General features: G+C 39.6%; 4 protein-coding genes across 4 annotated transcripts; 2 read left to right on the forward strand and 2 right to left on the reverse strand.

The window, feature by feature from the left end:
• Positions 1-227: 227 nt before the first annotated feature.
• On the forward strand, positions 228-3,052 carry lrrc14b (leucine rich repeat containing 14B). The gene is made up of 3 exons (XM_041053066.1): positions 228-503; positions 739-1,367; positions 1,906-3,052. Exons 1-3 carry the CDS (start codon positions 228-230, stop codon positions 2,582-2,584), a joined length of 1,584 nt encoding a protein of 527 aa, XP_040909000.1. The 3' UTR covers positions 2,585-3,052.
• A 37-nt stretch (positions 3,053-3,089) lies between these two features.
• LOC121191722 (cytochrome b-c1 complex subunit 7) lies at positions 3,090-4,965 on the reverse strand. Its single transcript, XM_041053070.1, has 4 exons — positions 4,878-4,965; positions 3,951-4,019; positions 3,629-3,795; positions 3,090-3,298 (listed from the first exon to the last, which is right to left on the reverse strand). The coding sequence occupies exons 1-4, from the start codon at positions 4,894-4,896 to the stop codon at positions 3,221-3,223; spliced, it is 333 nt and encodes a 110-aa protein (XP_040909004.1). The 5' UTR covers positions 4,897-4,965; the 3' UTR covers positions 3,090-3,220.
• A 691-nt stretch (positions 4,966-5,656) lies between these two features.
• Positions 5,657-8,684, reverse strand: mterf3 (mitochondrial transcription termination factor 3). Its single transcript, XM_041053067.1, has 8 exons — positions 8,598-8,684; positions 7,718-8,087; positions 7,432-7,584; positions 7,089-7,278; positions 6,753-6,900; positions 6,559-6,630; positions 6,277-6,438; positions 5,657-6,166 (listed from the first exon to the last, which is right to left on the reverse strand). Exons 2-8 carry the CDS (start codon positions 8,073-8,075, stop codon positions 5,972-5,974), a joined length of 1,278 nt encoding a protein of 425 aa, XP_040909001.1. The 5' UTR covers positions 8,076-8,087; positions 8,598-8,684; the 3' UTR covers positions 5,657-5,971.
• Positions 8,685-8,948: 264 nt separating this feature from the next.
• On the forward strand, positions 8,949-17,226 carry ptdss1b (phosphatidylserine synthase 1b). Its single transcript, XM_041054205.1, has 13 exons — positions 8,949-9,228; positions 9,435-9,526; positions 10,025-10,069; positions 10,193-10,317; positions 11,168-11,326; positions 11,847-11,998; positions 12,312-12,453; positions 12,679-12,791; positions 12,989-13,054; positions 14,291-14,390; positions 15,051-15,110; positions 15,351-15,429; positions 15,513-17,226. Exons 1-13 carry the CDS (start codon positions 9,050-9,052, stop codon positions 15,608-15,610), a joined length of 1,410 nt encoding a protein of 469 aa, XP_040910139.1. The 5' UTR covers positions 8,949-9,049; the 3' UTR covers positions 15,611-17,226.
• The last annotated feature ends 134 nt before the right edge of the window (positions 17,227-17,360 follow it).

Below are 17,360 nucleotides of genomic sequence, written 5' to 3' on the forward strand. Positions count from 1 at the left end.
TACCCTCAACCCTCTTACCTACCACGAGACCCTCGTGCCTCGTCCCTGGCTCACCAGAGTAAGCCCCGTCCCAGACTAATGCACAACACCTAGACAGACAGCAACAGAGGATATCAACAAAGCAGCAAACAGAAGAGGAGAAACACTGACACGCAGAGCTGTTTGACAGCAGCTCCCGCCAAGAAACTGATCTGTTGGTACAACAAGCAGGGAGAAAACTTAGAAACATGAAGTCCCTGCGATTCCTTGCCGCTGAGGGTTTCATCCAGACTGGTCCAACGGCTCTGGGGAACCTCAGCTGTGTGTCTTTTAATCTTTACCCACTTATCTTCAAGGCCTGCTACCTCCACGAGCAGGCTGACTTGCTACACGCACTGGTCCAGACGTGGCCTCTTCCTGAGCTCAACCTACAAAGGCTCCTGGGAAAGACCATCGACTGCCAGTTGGATCTCACCTCACGCACCTGCCGACTTTGTCTGCAGGCGATTCTAACTGGATTAAAGGTACCTAAATGTCCTTGAATATGACATGAGTACACCATATCATATTCATGTCATAGGTTATCCTTGCTCTATAATTCAGATCCTTTTCAGAACCTAAGTGTAAGTTCTCAGTCAGTTGGCCTAAATACACGTTTGTGTTGACTTGTTAATAGCTTTCAATGATCATAAATTGTGATTAGTGGACCAGATAATCCCTTCAAGAGATTTCACCACAATTTTGTCTTGTTATCTGAAGGAATATGTGCTGTCTCCTCCACGAACTTATGCCAAGTGCCTCCGTGTGGTGGACCTCACTGCCCTAAAAGACATTGAGCACCAGCACTGCCCCTGCCGGTCCACCCTGGGTCGATGGGCAAGAACCCAGCTCCTGACCCAAATGTGCTATGAGACCATGGTGGCCATGCAAGCCAGCAGTGTGTCCCAATCTGCCTTCGAAACATCTATTGATGTCCATCTGAACGGTTTTGTCACGGGCCGCAGCTATGAGTTGGTGGCTCAGGCCTTCCTCCTCCTCCGCTACTGTCCACTGAAGCTTCGTTTTGTTAGTTTTCGTGCTGATTCCCTCGCTCTCAAGCAGCTCTTCTATGTTCTTCGACTAGCAGAACCCGAGTCCATCACAAAGCTGGAGGTGGTCCACAATGTTCCCCTGGAGGCCACACACCTGGAGGTGCTGCTATCCAGAGTGGAATTTCCTAAACTGCAGTCTCTGACCCTGCCCACTGGGGCGTTGGATGTTAGGAGGTTGGGTTCTGATGATGATGACCTGCTGGCCACCATCGGCAATCTGCTGGCACAGCTGAGCAGTCTGACTGAGCTCTGTGTGGGATTCTCCACTCTTACTGGACACCTACGAAGACTGCTGAAGTGAGTAAACAAGGTGTCCTTGTATGTCTGCTTATTCCTGTGAATGAGGTGATGGATACTGATGATGAGTGGCTCTGACATCCGTCTTACATCCACATTGCAGTATCAAGAGCTTTAATATAGCACATAATAATCACCTTTAACCAATACCACAGTACATTCCAGCTTTGAGGCTGTGGTTTGTGAATGGGAATTATTTTGCTGTTAAAATTGTTGACATAATGCCAGTGTGAGGACAAACAGCTACACCTGGCCACAGCTGCAGGTCAGATATACTTCACAGTTCTATGGAAATAGAGCAGGAGCATAAACCCTAAAGAATGGAGCTGTCAATCACAAACTGACATATAGTTTTAACTATTTGAATTTAGAAAAACAAGCAAAATGTCACAAAATAAAAACATAAGCTATTAGTAGCTATTCACTAGATAAAAAAAAAAATCTGTGTTGTAAAAGTGTTCAGGCCCAGTTATTTATCGTAACACTGACATTTCATTCCACAGCAACTGATTTCCATTTATCTGTTTTCTTTATCCAGCCCTCTCAACACTCCTCTGCAGTGCTTGGAATTGGCCTACTGCTGCCTGAACCGCGTGGACATGACTTACCTGTCCAACAGCCTCCACAGCGAGGCCTTGGTCCGCCTGGACATCAGTGGACACAACATCTTTGGCTCTTTCTCCACGTCTTTCCACAAACTGCTCGGCCGTTGTTCAGCCACATTGGCCACCCTTGTCCTCGAAGAATGTAACATCGAGGACGAGCACATGGATGCCTTCATTAATGCTCTTGCTTGCTGTCAGGTACTGGAAGAGCTCAAAATCCTGGCAAATCCTCTGACCTCTGCAGCCTTGCGGAGGTTATTCTCCGTGCTTTCTCAAAGCTTTCCTAAGTTAAGATACATAGAGGTACCAGTTCCCCGTGAGTGTTACTCTGAGGATGTTACTTATCCTCTTGATGATTCTGTCCTACTGTGTTACAACAGGGAGCTGTTTCAGGAGGTCAGGGGCCAGCTGGTGGGCATCCTGGAGGGAGCTGGTAGGGGGAGTGTGGAGGTGTGCACCCCACTCATGGGGGCCTATGATCCGGACATTAATGAAACCAGCAATGAGCTAGGAGTTTCTATGTTGAAGTCTTTTAACAGTGTCATTGGGAACTTTATAGGAACCATAACTAATGTTGACAACAGGAGATCACTGGCTCAGAAAGATAATTAATGAGGTTGCTTGTAGAGGGATCAAGTGAACTGATGGAAAAGGTTCATATTAGTTATACTGCTAGTACAGTTTGCTAGAAAACTGTCATCACTGCCAACACTGAAAATAGATCTAGTGAACGAGATTTGACTATATATTAACATCATCAAAAAGGAAAGAAGCAAAGAATCATTATTTTTATTTTCTTCCTAGAACCTCCTTCAGTCTTTCAGCTACACAGGTGTGCAGTGCAGATACATGTAGCTACTGCAGTGGTTATGGTAGATACTTGAAGTTTGTCTAAGATATTTTGTTACCTCTATCTATTGTACATGTTCATATGTCTATAATCTGATTTAAAGGATGTATATAACTGGATGTGTATCGGTAAACATTACAAATTTGCAACATGGAGCAGATCCCATTTTAACAAGTGTCAGTACCCATGACTGTTTCATTCTGTCATACCAATAAAATCCAATATTAAAACAGCCTGCCATACATTACATAAAAAGTGACACTTGAAAAACTTCCAAAATGTACATTTATTTGATGAGCACTGTCTTATATAGGTTACATTTCATTTTAAATATTACACCAGAGGGACAACCATGCACCGACTGAAGACTAGGATTAACAGCTTTGATCAGGAACCATCTATTTTTTCATCCACTCCTCTCTTTCTTTCCGCTCACGGATCACTTCATTCAGGTATGGTGACAGGTACCTGACATCCTAAAGGGAAAACATTTTTGGTGAGTTTGGTGAGTGAGGGAGACATTTGATTATTGCAAATCCACCAAAACCTTCATTTTATTGTTCCTCTTCTCTTTACCAAGATTTAACTTTTACTGTCTTACATTTTCTCCTGATCCATTTTTCTACCTCGTAGCATCTGGCTATTGACAAGGTAAGTGCAACATAAGCATGCGATGTGAAATGACTATTAAAAATAATACTTCATTTTCCCTATGTATTATTTAAAACTCCATACCATTGCCAACATTATGCCTTCACATTAAATCCTATTTCCACCCTGAACAATGTTAAACTGTATCAGTCTACCTCTTCATATTTCGTCCACTGTTCTTTAGGGAGAATCTGCTGCTTCATGGACAGATCCAGGGCTCTCTTGATCCTGAACATCCTTTCGTTGTACACAGTCTCGGGAAGCCTCCTCAGGGCCTCTTTCACATCGGAATCCTCATAGAGCGTGTCATCACGCACTAAACCTGACATAGAAAACAAGTTATGCTGAAGATGCTTTATAGAACATCATCAACAATACTGGTAGTCTTGTATTGGTAGTCTTGTCATGCAGCAACTGCAGCATTGTTGGGTTGTAAATTCTGTATGTTTTGACCAACACATTGTTCTTTGGCCTTACCAAGCTTGTTGAAGCCACACAAGTTGTAATACCATTTGCGGAATCCAAGCAATAGCCTGCCTGTCGATGCTGTGAACATAAGAAAGACACACAGACAGGATCAGTAAGGCAGCACAACCTGATTTTGGGGACAAATGTTAAGAGTTACCAATAGATATGGGGAGGAAGGAGTAAACAGTGACACAGTATTACTACTACTTGAGTACAAATGGATTTTTTCTGCCTTAACCTTGACACTTTGGTATTTTAAGTAGGAATTTTAATGCAAGGTACAGTATGTACTACCTGAAATATTAAACTAAATCCTGACAACTTCTGTTATGTACAAAACCTCAGGTGACTCAGTATCTCAAATCCTGTACAGTTTTGAAAGGCAGTCACCTTTCAGATCATATTATCTGATCTGACTATCGGACCTTAAATCCTGAATGGTAAACAGGAGTTAACCTGCCCATCTGAAATCATATTGCTAACATCATCAACTGAATTAGAAAGACAGTTAAAACAACATAACACTGGCTAAAACGCTGAGTAGCTAACATTAGAGGACAACCGAGGATAGACGTTGTTTCACAACACCAAGCACGAACAACAAAATCTGTTTGGCAGACTCTTCTTCGCTAAAAGGGATGAGATAGCGACTATCTGGTTGTAGCATAACTAACTACTGTTTATTTTACAGTGATCAGCACCAGCGGCTAATGCTAAGCTAGCGTTAGCTGACGGGCACCCTTAGCATCGGTTAGCACGGGGACACTAAAGGACACACACAAGTAAAACGCGCCAAAAGACATACTCAGCAAGACAAAGTGAACAAAATGATCAAATGTGATACATTATGTCATGTGTCACGCTAGACTAGTAAAGGAAAAGTCCAAACACTTAATTTAAAATTAGAAATATCAGAAAGGAGCGCTGCTGATTTACCTGGTGCTCTCGACGCCATGTTTGCCTCTGAGAACGAGCGCAGTGCATCATGGGTAAAAAAGTATTGAGGTCATTGCGCAACTTTAGATTAGATTTACAAATTAGTTATTATACATTTATTATGGCGAGAAAGTAACGTTATCCAACGTTCTCTGAACAAATCATAGTCAAACAAAACCTACCATGTCAAAAAACAGGTGTCTTTAACCTCTGATCTTGACTCATTTCATATAATGATTGAGCAATCACAGTCAAGTCCTTGAAAAAGATGACGCTGAAGACCGTTTATGATTTGACAGCTAAAGGGGAGAGTTAAGGGAAACCAGTTCTCTGGGATAATCTAGTCCAGACCTATGTAGAAGTAATTACAGCAAAATGTAGTATTAAAGTTACTAATTATGAAGTGGACTGGCCCCTTCCAGTGTTATGTTTTATTAGGCTGTATATCAGTATTCCCGATGCTGTCACAAGTAAACAGTATTTTTAAATGCCTTACAGCAGTTTTACTGGGTAGTTTCAAAACAATGCATATAAATGTAACTGAGTAAAAAATACATATTGTATTTTTTCATTATTATTTCAAATATTGTATTATATTTGAAATAATAGTGGAGCAAAAGTATTAAGTGGCAAAAGGAATGGAAATGCTCATGTAAATTGCAAGTACTCTGAATGTGTAATTAAGTTCAGTCCTTGAACAAATGCACTTAAAACAGCAGTATTCCACCACTGATCAAGTGAGACCTGATCCTTTTCCCAACATTGAAAATTAAAATTTACTCTCATGACAGATTTTAATACATCACAGGGGATAAATCTATATACAGTCACTCAACTGAAGCAAATATTTTTGTCCAGGTACTGGACAAAACAGATCTTTCAGCACGTGTGGTCTTTTTAGATGGTCATGTTAAATGAGAGCAGTATTTCAGGCAGAAGAGCTGATATACAGTTTACATTTATTAAGCTTTTTAAACATTTATCTCTAAAGACTCATGTCTGCATGTGTCTGACATTATAGTATGTATTCTGTACATTCTGCTTGCTGTACCACTTCTTTTATGAAGTCCACTTTTATGTCCCCTCATGAAGAATCAAATTGTCTTTTGGAACAAATAAAAATCTTCAATTGTGGCCGAGGCCAGCTCAGTGCAAAAAGTCTCATCTGGCAAGGAAACAAAGCGGTCCAGGGAGATGTAGTTGGGCAGGGTTGGATCATACTGAGCTTTTCCGAGGTACTCGAGAAACAGGTGGCGCTCTCTGACACGCAAGTATCTTGCATTCAGGACCTGTGGGAGGAAATATGCTCAAGGTATAATTCAGAATATAGATGTAACACAAATTAATTCAAATTGACCCTAAATTGGTTAAACAGCTAAAATTCAGTAGTTCAATGTACCTGTGGGAACTTGGTGATCAGGTGGTGGGGCACCTTCATGGTGTTGTGGAGGAAGTCAAATATTTGGATCAGCTTCCTTTTATTGGCAGTCAGGACTTTTGGGACAGCAATTACTATGTGCTGGATCTCATTTTCCTTAAAGCCGAGCTCTATTTCACACACCTAAGTGGATCACATCGGTACAGAGACCCATACACAAAAAGAATCCAAATATTAAAACACAGTATCTCAGGAGGTCACTCAAACAATAGATGCTAATGATGTGTTTTGTCATTTCAGTACCTTCAGATTTTCTTTAACAGGCTCCAAACTTCTACACAGTAATCTAGGTAGACGAGCTACGATGTTCCGGGTCTGGAAATAGAGAAACAAAACCAGCTATAATTAGTTATCCTTATTTCTGCTATCAACAAATTGACTATTTTTTGTGTATAAATTACAACACACTGTGATAAGACTTGCAGAAAGATGCTTACATTAGAGGCACTGAGGTTGAGTTGTTGCTGATAAAATCCCAGTCTGTTGTCCAGCCTCTTCACACTGAAGTTTAGCAGATATGGAGCTCTAGATACCATGGACGCAACAGTCTCAGAGCTGAACTTCTTTGACTTGAGATAGTTCACTCTTTACAAACAACAAAAAAAAGAACGTTATTAAGAGAACCCTGACCTGACATGTCTCTACTACAATATACAACATATAGGGTTTCATAGTTTTGTGTGACTTATCTCAGTAGACTGATTTCATTCATAATAGGGAAATTTGGCATAAAGACATCTAATGTTTCTGTTTCTGGGATCCCTTCATGTTACCTGGCCTGCAGGTTTTCCAAACTCTCAGTGAGAATGAAGGGGTTGTGTGTGATGATATGGCCAAAGCGAGAGTCCTCCACCCCGATCTCTTTGAGAAACAGCAGCCTCGGAGCCACGTCTGTGTTGAAATCGAGCCTTAGCAGCATGGAGCCCACGTTGGGCCTTTGTTCAAGCTTCCACAGATTCACACCTGCAATGAGAGAAAGAGGTTGAATGATCATAAAAAATACTAAAGGGATCTGGAACTATTGCCTTCACCATTACAGTTCTAAATGTACTTCCAAACTGTTTAATATGATTAGAACATTCTCAAAATCTCAAAGTTTATATGCAATTTGATTACCTAATTGTACCAGCTTGCAGAGTGTCTCAGACTTGTCAACGTAGTCTCTAAGAGAGGTGGAGGCTGGAGGCAAGGCTACAGGTACAGATATACTAACAGCCTTTTCATCACTTATCTCCTCCAATGCAGAAAGTTCAGAAGCAGCATCCAGATCTGATTAATAGAGAAAATACAGACTGAATGAATTCAACACCCATGAGAAAAAGAATAAAGCTGAAATATAATTATAAATATAGATGTTCAGTGAATATGCTTATATGGTCAACAACAGCAAACCAGCATGTACCTAATGGTTTCTGGATTTCATTCACTGGCACAGCATCACTAAGAGGCAACAGGGGGCTCCCGAAAGCCACATCAGTTTTTGACAACTCTTCTGTGAACTTGTCTTCCTTAGCTTCAGTTGCCAGATGTTTGGCCATTAAATCACTGTAACAGAACATCTGTCGTTTCCATCTCTGTCTTGTCTGTGTTGAGCACTGATTCCCTGTGAAAAATGAGGATCCATTTTGGATTTTGGTGGCTACCCTTGCAACTGTTGTGCAATAATGAACTTGAGTGGCATGCTGCCAAGTAGTAGCCACTGTCTTGGAGCAAAGAAGACTTCTACATCTCAGACACAGCTGTGCACAAGATGAAGCCATTTTTTTTTCACTCTGCAGAGAAAAAAAAACATGGCATGTTGGTTTGGTTTGATTTTGTCTTAAGGTAACCTACACATCACACACTTATCCACACATTCAATAAGATGACACATTCAACAACATGAAACATAAGACAGCAGTATTCAGTCTGCAGTGTTTTTACTTGTGAGATAATACAAAGACAATGGAGAATAAAGATACCCTTAATTCTGATCATGTGCATACTATCGTATAATGTGTATTTACACTATAATATATACGCTGATACAGTGAGTTGAAGTGGTACTTAAGTATTATTTCACAGGTTATTATTGATTGTTATTGATACAAACAGGTAAGATGTAAACCAGATGAAAATCCGAGACTGAATCGTTGCCCTACAAGAAGCCAGCTATTGCCAGATTTAGATCCTAGCAAGCTAGCAGGACAACAGACATCTGTATGCCTTGTAAAAGCATAAACGAGACAAAGCCAACACGTCAGTTTAGATTGAGTTATTTTTGAAGGTAACTTTCTACTCACAGTCTGAGAATCAAAGTATTGTATCTTCAAATCATTCACCAACGTGCCGCGCAATGTCAAATGTTTTCATGCGCTCATTTACGGAAGGACTTAACGGAAATGGGACAGTTTGGAATGTACCACAGCGGTGCACGTGTGGGTAATACTAATGCCTTTAACACACAGGAGGGTGAAGAATTTTGAAAGAGTTGAGTATTTGAATAATAAATTGCTAAGCCAAATGCTTTATTAAAAATTACCGTTAGAGTTTCTGCTTTTTGTTTTGATGAATGAAACTTGAACACATTTTTTTTTTACAACTGCCACCGCCATTAGTTCGGTAGTTCAGTCCATCTTCAGGGTTCCTTATGTGTGGCTGTAGTTGTATCGTCTTCTTGTGTCTCTTACAACTTCTTAGTTTTAGCTGTTAAAGTGAAATCAATAAAATTCAGAAAGCAGCCCACAACTGCGATATGGCATCCGCCGCGACTACCCGAGCACCGCGGAAGGATGATACCAACTATAAGTTACATTTCCGAATGATAAACGAGCAACAAGTGGATGATATCTGTATTGACTACTTCTATAAGCCACACACCATTACACTGCTGACAGTTACTGTGCTCAGCTTGATGTACTTTGCTTTTACCAGGTAAATAACAGTGTGGAATTTGTATTTTTTCTGTTAGGTCTTGTTAAATATTACTTTTAAAGGCTATGTTCCCGCCTTATAGTCAACAGTCAGAGTTAAACCGCTCCTTTTCCACCTGTAGCTGCCTGTAACTGAATGTAATACAGTGTTGAGTGTCCAGCAACATAGTCTTCCCTTTGTTAACATGTGATACTGCTCTGTGACAGGGATGATGAGCACTCAGACAACAATCTCCGAGTTGGCCTTATAGTAGTTGTTTCCTTCTTCTTGGTCATCAGTGTCCTGGCCTTTCCTAATGGTAAGCTATGTAATTAAACTCACATTGGCTCCATCGTGCACTGGTATGTGATTAAGTCCCAGTCCGCACTGTCTTCTTTTCTTGTATTGTCCAGTGTAGTTCTGAAATAGCCAGTCAGTTGACATAATAGTTTAAGTCATTTTTCAAGCACAAATACAAAAATATTATCTGCTTACAGGTTCTCAGATTTGGGAATTTGCTGAGCTCTACATTAATGTTTTTATGAAAGTATGATTAGCATGTTTCACCATTTATCGACATTGTATACACCAAAAAGTTAAACACTTACTTACTACAAAAAATAAACATTTGTCCTGATTAAACATGAAAGTTAATTCTTTACCTTGGCAACAGTTTTCCAAAAAAGAAAAAAAAAAGAAAACAACCTTAGCTCAACGTCCACCTACCAACACCTCAGCAGATGCAGTTTGCTTAGTTGTCATGGAGACAGCTCAGTTGTCAATTATGAAACTTTGGGCATGTTGCTTTCTTTATCAGGACCTTTTACCAGGCCACACCCTGCAATATGGCGAATGGTGTTTGGTAAGTGTTTGCCTACATCTTTTGTACTCACTATGCATCAAATTCAAAGTACTCTAACTTTTCTGATAAGATCCATTTTTTTATTTGTCTTCAACCTTACTGATTTTCTCCTGTCATGGGTAGGTCTCAGTGTACTCTACTTCCTGTTTCTGGTCTTCCTCATCTTCCTCAACTGGGACCAAGTGAAGACTCTTCTGTACTGGCTGGACCCAAATCTGCGATATGCCAAACGGGAAGCTGATGTTATGGTAGGGATTTTTTTTTAAATTTAGAATTAGTTTTCCTCTGAACCATCAGAGCAAGTTCATATCAAATCTAATATGTTGAATGATGACAGAATGAGGAATAGAGGTAGTACGAAGCCTTGTCTTTGTTAGATCCTCGTCATTCCCAGGCAAATTTGCTTGCTACTGTGTGGGTGTGAAGAATCAAAGGTTACAAGCTCTATATTGAGAGTTTACACACATACACAATATAAATGCAAAATTGATCCTATTTAAAGAGCAAACAGGTCATGACGACTGTGGAAAAAAGCATTCATTTGTGTTTTTTTGAGACAAACTTGTGATTTTGGCTTATTCAAATAAAATTGTCTTAATTTGACTGGATTTGAGTTTCCCTGGTGGCCTAATCCCCATTTCAGCCTTGTCTAAATATAGCAGATTTAACGCACAGGATCTAAAATATTTTCAGCTCTAAAACTAATCAGCTAAAGGTGCTGTATAAAAACTCTTATTACTTGTAGTAACAAGAGGGCTTGTTTTTGTTGTTTTCTAGTTCAAACAGTTGCAATAAAGCAACCATTGTTTCTACAATAGCCTAAAATGTGTTGTTAAGGCTAAATCCTTTTAAATATGACTATATGAGAACATAAGTTCTTAGTACAATGTAGCTCCCGTTAATGGAGGCCATGAGCCCATAGAGTCTGTAGTTCAGTAGAGTGATATAAACAAAGAGTTCAATAAACAGAGACCTTTTAGAAGAAAAGATCAACATGATTGTGAACATTTTTGTTTTAAGATGAGAAATGAGAGATTTTCTTTTTTTGGTGACTATTGTGATTTTAAAATTCGGTTACCTTACTTTTCTATTCAACAGGAATATGCAGTGAACTGTACAGTGATAACGTGGGAGCGCATCCTGAGCCACTTCGACATCTTTGCATTCGGCCACTTTGCAGGCTGGGCCATGAAGGCTCTGCTCATCCGCAGCTACGGCCTCTGTTGGACCATCAGCATCACCTGGGAACTCACTGAGGTAGCATGCATATTTGTGTGTACATGTGTTCAAGATCTATCTACATGAAAATATGTGGCATGAGTCATGCACAAATTTATGTAAAGTCTCAGGACCTAGACAACATTCATCCCCGAGGAAAATGGAGTGACCCAGCTCACGCAAGAGAATAACATTGCTTCAGCTCAGTCTCTGCACGCAACAGAGATTGATTGTTTGGGAGAACCCCATCATAACAAAACAGTAGTATCAGCTTGAGTTTCTGTACACGACAAGAGCTGTTGACTTGACTGCTGCCAATTGTTGACTGGAGGGATTAGATTACAGGATTTAGCCTAATACCAGATTTACTCATCACAGAGTTGACTGCATCACAGAACCTATGGTCAAACAAGGTGCAACTGTCATTCAGATAGCACACAAACTAAATTCAAATTTTTTAGATTAAGTATTTTCCAGCAGATACCTAGCCCCCTTGATTGGAAAAATTCTGATATAACTTCTCGTCACTTAAATATATAAAAATTTTTGCTGTTTACAGCTGTTTTTCATGCACCTTCTGCCAAACTTTGCTGAGTGCTGGTGGGATCAGGTGATACTGGACATACTTTTGTGTAACGGAGGAGGCATTTGGCTGGGTATGACCGTCTGCCGGTTTTTGGAGATGAGGACGTACCGCTGGGCTAGTATCAAGTCAGTCAAACCTTTTCTTCTCTGCATTTTTTCTAAAATTCTGTACAAATCCTTAAGAATTTTTTCTCAGTCCATACTCCCAAAACACATAGCTAATAGAACTTTTAATCAGATAGTGAGGAAACCTACTAACAAAAGGAGACAAGTAAAAATCTATTGAAATCACATCAGTAGGAACATGAACTGTAACATTCTTTTCATGCATGTTTTCATTAGTTTAATTCCTGGCCACACAAAAGACACAAGGCTGCTGTGAGACTGCATGTGTGTGATTTATCTCAGTCTCAAAGGTCCACATACTGTGTCTGTTCAGGGAAATCCACACCACCACTGGAAAAATAAAGCGAGCTGTCCTCCAGTTCACCCCAGCTAGCTGGACGTATGTGCGCTGGTTTGATCCAATGTCATCCTTCCAGAGGCTAGCAGGGATCTACCTCTTCATGATCTTATGGCAGGTAGGCTTTGGCAGTCGGCCCAGAAATTGTTCTAAGATCTTCAAACTACTTGGGCTGTAAGGAACAGTAATTTCACTATTAATTTTTTTCAATGAATCACATATCCAACATCAGCTCCCCTGCTCACCATGCCATCCATTTATCTCTAGTCCTTTATTTGTCAGCAAATGCATCCATGGAGAGTCTTATTAAATCCTCTTTGTCCTGCATCTCTCATCTTCACAGCTGACAGAGCTGAACACATTCTTCCTCAAGCACATCTTCGTCTTCCAGGCATCTCACCCACTCAGCTGGTGCCGTATCCTCCTTGTTGGAGTCATCACTGCGCCCACTGTACGGTAAGTTTGCTCCTCAAAATAACATATTAACACACCACCTATGAGTAACAGGAATTGTGATATAGTGAAATTAAATACTACCTAAAACTAATTGTGAGTGTTTCAAATGCTTTCTGATCTGTGTGGAAACCTGCATGTTTGCTTTGTTCCTATAAAGCAAAAAATTCAAATCACCTTTTTCCTTGAAACTTTTTCAGGCAATATTATGCATACCTGACAGACACTCAGTGTAAACGAGTTGGCACACAGTGTTGGGTGTTTGGGTAAGTATCTTTTGTCCTTTCAGTTGATGGTTTTTAGTGGCCTGGAAACAAGTTTGGAAGCTGTATTAATGATAGTCTTTGAAACTTGGTGTGTCCCTACTAGAAATTCTTTTGAGGATTATCGTAATAATCTCAGTTTATTTTTCTTTTAATTTCATTTGCAATGTTTTGGGTAGAAATTGCTTTTATCTGCCTGTCATTTAAATCAAAACACTTTAGCTGTGATAAGAGCAGTCTGGTAAGCAAACTGACCTGACATTGAACTTTGTCCAGACTTTGTCTGGTAGGTTTTCATTGATCTTGTCGGCAACTGTGTATCACAGTGAAGGGGCTGTCCCCACTCTGGCTGGATTTCCTTGTCTTTAATCAATCAAATCAAATGGGAACTTCTACTTTGACTACACCATGAATCAACAGTGACACATGTTCATCTCTTCATGTCTATAGGTGAAATGTGTTGACAGGCAAGGGATTTTGTAGATTCAAATATGACAACCAATCAGTTTGTTCACACAGTTGCAACTGTGAATGGAGATGGACCTCCAGCCAGTGGCAACAGTTCAGCCAAACTAATAACAGTCCCCACTGTTTTGCTGGCAACATGAAAAGTTTATTGCATTACAAGTGTATTTAAACGATAAATGAGCAACATTTTTAACAAGGTAGAAAACAAACACAAATCAGAGATACCTGCAAGTTTCTTATTTGGGTTTAATGTGTTAAAATCCATTTAGTCTTAAATGTTTAGTTTTAGAGTAGCTTTATTTAGATTCAGATTTCTAATTGGGTTTTTTTCTCTAGTCAATTGAAATTCATAACATTATGTAGTTATTGACCTCATCTCAGACACAAAGCTGCTGATGCCCTCAGTCTGCTCCAGTTTCTATAGCAACGAGACAGGCTCTTTCCGTCTGCTCGAAATACTGAATACAGAGGCCGCTCTCTTGTCTGAGGTCTACCCCTGCAGTGTAACCTTTACCACTGAAAAAAGTTCCCACTGCAGTGTAGCAAATGAGTTTTACTAATGTGCTCAACTGGCTGGGAAGCAACAACATACAGTACAAACGATAATATTGTACTTAAATGCTACAAGTGTTGTGCATCCATAGAGAAGTTTCATTGCAATGAAATTGCATTGCCTGGAGAGGGGGCCATTGTTAAATAGAACAGCCTGTGTTTAAAATTTCCAGAGCAGCAAAACCATCTAACTAATTGTCCTCTTATATTTCTCCTCAGAGCCATTGCTTTCCTGGAGGCTCTTGCTTGTGTGAAATTTGGGCACGACTTGTTTTCCAAGACACAAATTCGCTATGTACTCCTCTGGCTGCTCTGTCTGGTAAGAAAGGACAAGTGTGTGTGTGTGTGTGTGTGTGTGTGTGTGTGTGTGTGTGTGTGTGTGTGCGTGTGCGTGTGTGTGCGTGCGCGTGCGCGTGGGTGGGTGGGAGTGTGTGTTTGGACGTGTCTCACTTCAGTGAGTCCAGTAATATTGCATGAGAATTGCATGATCATAGTTCTTGTGGAGATATAATAACACTGCAGTGACCTTATGTTGAAAAACCAGTGAAATGCCTTTTTAATTGCAACACAACTTCATGAGTTTAACAGTTATATGCTTTTTTTTCTATGCACCGTGCTGTTGTGGTCATTCTGATGCTTATTGGCATGTTTGAAAATCTTAATAACTCCACTGATTTAGCAAGCCTGCCCTCCCAGCACCCACTATGATGCTTTGATGAGTTTTATGAGTCTATTAGATCATGCTTCAAGCCCATTCTTGGTAGTTTGTTACTGTTAACACTCAAATCGGAGTGCGGAAACAATGTTATGTAGCAAAACTGCACATATGCAACTTTAAAGGTTAGATGACTCTGCAGGTGCAGGATTTCTGTTTTTCTGGTCACTTAGTGTATTTTCTGGCATGTTAAAAAAAATAATTACAGTGTTGAAGCTGACTCCATTTCAATTTTGGATCATCTTTTCTTCTCGTTTTCTTTAGGCACTCATCACACTTCTGTGTTTATATGGGATGGTGTGGTATGAGCAAAATAAAATGAAGGTAAGGGTTTCTGATTGAAAGCTTCCATGAAATTTGGATGTCTGTTTTAAGAGAGACTTTAAACAGATTAAAATCTTGTTTTTCTGACCTGCTGTTGTTTGTAACAGCAGACATTTTGAGAAAAGCACAGGTGTTGCTAACATCACTGACAATACCACTCTTGATACTGTAACCACTAAATGGCATCTTATTGGTGTTCGTCAGAAATGACACTGACTCTGAGCTTTCCTCTGTTTACAGAGCATTTCTGTGCAAAGTGAGGACTGTGATGACAGCAGTGTTGTCGACTCATGTGGTTTCGTCCCAGATGGTGTTACAGGTCAGTCTCATAACAGGCAGACTGGTGACAACTCTCTGCTAAACTCCCAACTAAATGTCGTCTTACGTCTTTTCCCTCCATAGGTCAGAGCGCGTCCTTGAGAAGTTCACAGCCTACTAAACGGAAGAGAGCCTCTGGGAGGAACAGATTTGTGAATGGCCATGGAGGAAAGAGACAATAAATAACACTAATGCTGAGTCTTCACATCCTCTATGAAGGAGATAAGTGATGGATTGACTCAATCTCTCATCTCCTAGAAGGTAGCCAACAATAGGAGATACATTATGCAATTAATTTGAATTGTTGTGGTTAGATTTGCATCAAAGGTTGAATGAATCTTAGAGACCAGAAGGGAGACTCCAAAACATATGACAAAAAGCCTTGATATGCTATTGCAACTTATCAAGTTATAATGGCTGTGGGAGTCAGAGGCAGAACACAACAGCGAGCTGAAAGCTTGACAGACCTGCAGGGGTGGGGATTCTCTGTGGAATCTGCAGTACTAGCAAACCTTATACGACAAGGGCAAATTTGATAGATATATGAAGATATTTCTAAATATGCACTGGGATATACACTGGATTTTGAAAGAGAAGATTTATTTGGACTATAAACACTAGCATGCCAGCCTCAACATCACCTACGCTCAACATTTTCTTCTTAATTTTATCTTGAATTGGTGAATATTGTTTCAATGTTTTGCACTGTGGGACATGTACGTACCTGTATGTCCGGTCACGGATGTGCCAGCTTTATCAGTGTGGTCTGGTTTGCAAACCAGTCCACACCATCACCTTGAGTTTATATATGCTATAGGCACTTGGACTTGTTTGCACCTAATCTTTTTGATGGTTCTGTTTTTTAATATTCCCGTGTATTTTTTAGCTTTACTAGAAAAACTAAAGACCAAGATGATTATACTGTATGTTAACTCTGCTGATTTGATGTATTTGTGTTGATATAAAAAATGCCAAAAGTGACCACATTCTGCACTAGAAAAAACAGTAAATTACTAGTGTATATTGTACTTTCTGCTTTTCCTTAATCAAAATAGCATTATCAAGAAAAATATTTTTTCTGCTTCATTTGAGAGGAACAACCAAGTGCTACTGAACCATCTATAGCCTTTACGTCTTTTACATTCTTACCCTTTTAAGCTTTCATCAGTTTGATTATTGGAACTGTTCAGATGGATGCTATTTTTGCAATTTTGTGTTTCTGATTTGGGAGAGAAGAAAGCAGTGTGTGTGTGTGTGTATGGTGTACCGACATAAAACTGTGACATTCGATTCAATAGCACTGTGGTGACATTCAACTGCAGAGGATAATCATGTGTGTGAAATTATCCTTTTCAGGGGCAGTATTTTTGAGGTTTTTTTTGTGACTTTTGTTTTAGTGATCCAAATTAATAAAATGTGATGTTAATATAACAGTAATGTAAATAAGTGACTGGCCCATATAAGCTGTTCTTAATGTCATTGAATGATGTACTATAGTTTCATGTTTAGTGTTACAATGTGTTTTACAACATCCCATCAGTTTGACCAATGCTATTAAGTTAATGTCTGCTTACTGAATTTGTATTGACATAATTTGAATGAAACTTTCTTAAGCCTGTTGCAGTAATTCCAATGTTTTGAGTATCTACAATGCATTAATTGTCAGGCCACACTGTGTTTAATATAAAATGTCTAAAATTTGTTATTTGTAACCTCCAATGCACTACTTGGTTTTACAGACACTTGTTTTTACATGGTTGGGTTTGGTTGTTTTTGTACACATTATTAAATGACCACATATCATGAATTTGTTTTTAATTGTGTCTGTGCTTGAAGATATTTTATTGTCCTTGTCCTAGAGGTGTCTGCACTAACAGACTGATTTACATTTATTTTACCATCTTGATTTCAGTTTCACACCTCGAAAATAAT

The sequence above is a fragment of the Toxotes jaculatrix genome, chromosome 13 (assembly GCF_017976425.1).
Source record: "Toxotes jaculatrix isolate fToxJac2 chromosome 13, fToxJac2.pri, whole genome shotgun sequence".
Taxonomy (NCBI): domain Eukaryota; kingdom Metazoa; phylum Chordata; class Actinopteri; family Toxotidae; genus Toxotes; species Toxotes jaculatrix.

What these genes read in the sequence shown, in the direction of transcription:
- mterf3 (XM_041053067.1), bottom strand. Translation starts at nt 8,075, where the DNA reads ATGGCTTCATCTTGTGCACAGCTGTGTCTGAGATGTAGAAGTCTTCTT. An exon ending in TTGGAAAACCTGCAGGCCAG is followed by an intron (nt 6,901 to 7,088) that starts GTAACATGAAGG and finishes TTGTTTGTAAAG; the next exon opens with AGTGAACTATCTCAAGTCAA. An exon ending in TCAACCTCAGTGCCTCTAAT is followed by an intron (nt 6,631 to 6,752) that starts GTAAGCATCTTT and finishes CTCTATTTCCAG; the next exon opens with ACCCGGAACATCGTAGCTCG.
- lrrc14b (XM_041053066.1), top strand. Translation starts at nt 228, where the DNA reads ATGAAGTCCCTGCGATTCCTTGCCGCTGAGGGTTTCATCCAGACTGGT. An exon ending in CGATTCTAACTGGATTAAAG is followed by an intron (nt 504 to 738) that starts GTACCTAAATGT and finishes TGTTATCTGAAG; the next exon opens with GAATATGTGCTGTCTCCTCC. An exon ending in CACCTACGAAGACTGCTGAA is followed by an intron (nt 1,368 to 1,905) that starts GTGAGTAAACAA and finishes TTCTTTATCCAG; the next exon opens with CCCTCTCAACACTCCTCTGC.
- LOC121191722 (XM_041053070.1), bottom strand. An exon ending in GTGTGGCTTCAACAAGCTTG is followed by an intron (nt 3,796 to 3,950) that starts GTAAGGCCAAAG and finishes TTTCTATGTCAG; the next exon opens with GTTTAGTGCGTGATGACACG. An exon ending in AGTGGACGAAATATGAAGAG is followed by an intron (nt 3,299 to 3,628) that starts GTAGACTGATAC and finishes TTTTCCCTTTAG; the next exon opens with GATGTCAGGTACCTGTCACC.
- ptdss1b (XM_041054205.1), top strand. Translation starts at nt 9,050, where the DNA reads ATGGCATCCGCCGCGACTACCCGAGCACCGCGGAAGGATGATACCAAC. An exon ending in ATCACTGCGCCCACTGTACG is followed by an intron (nt 12,792 to 12,988) that starts GTAAGTTTGCTC and finishes AAACTTTTTCAG; the next exon opens with GCAATATTATGCATACCTGA. An exon ending in ATGAGCAAAATAAAATGAAG is followed by an intron (nt 15,111 to 15,350) that starts GTAAGGGTTTCT and finishes CTCTGTTTACAG; the next exon opens with AGCATTTCTGTGCAAAGTGA.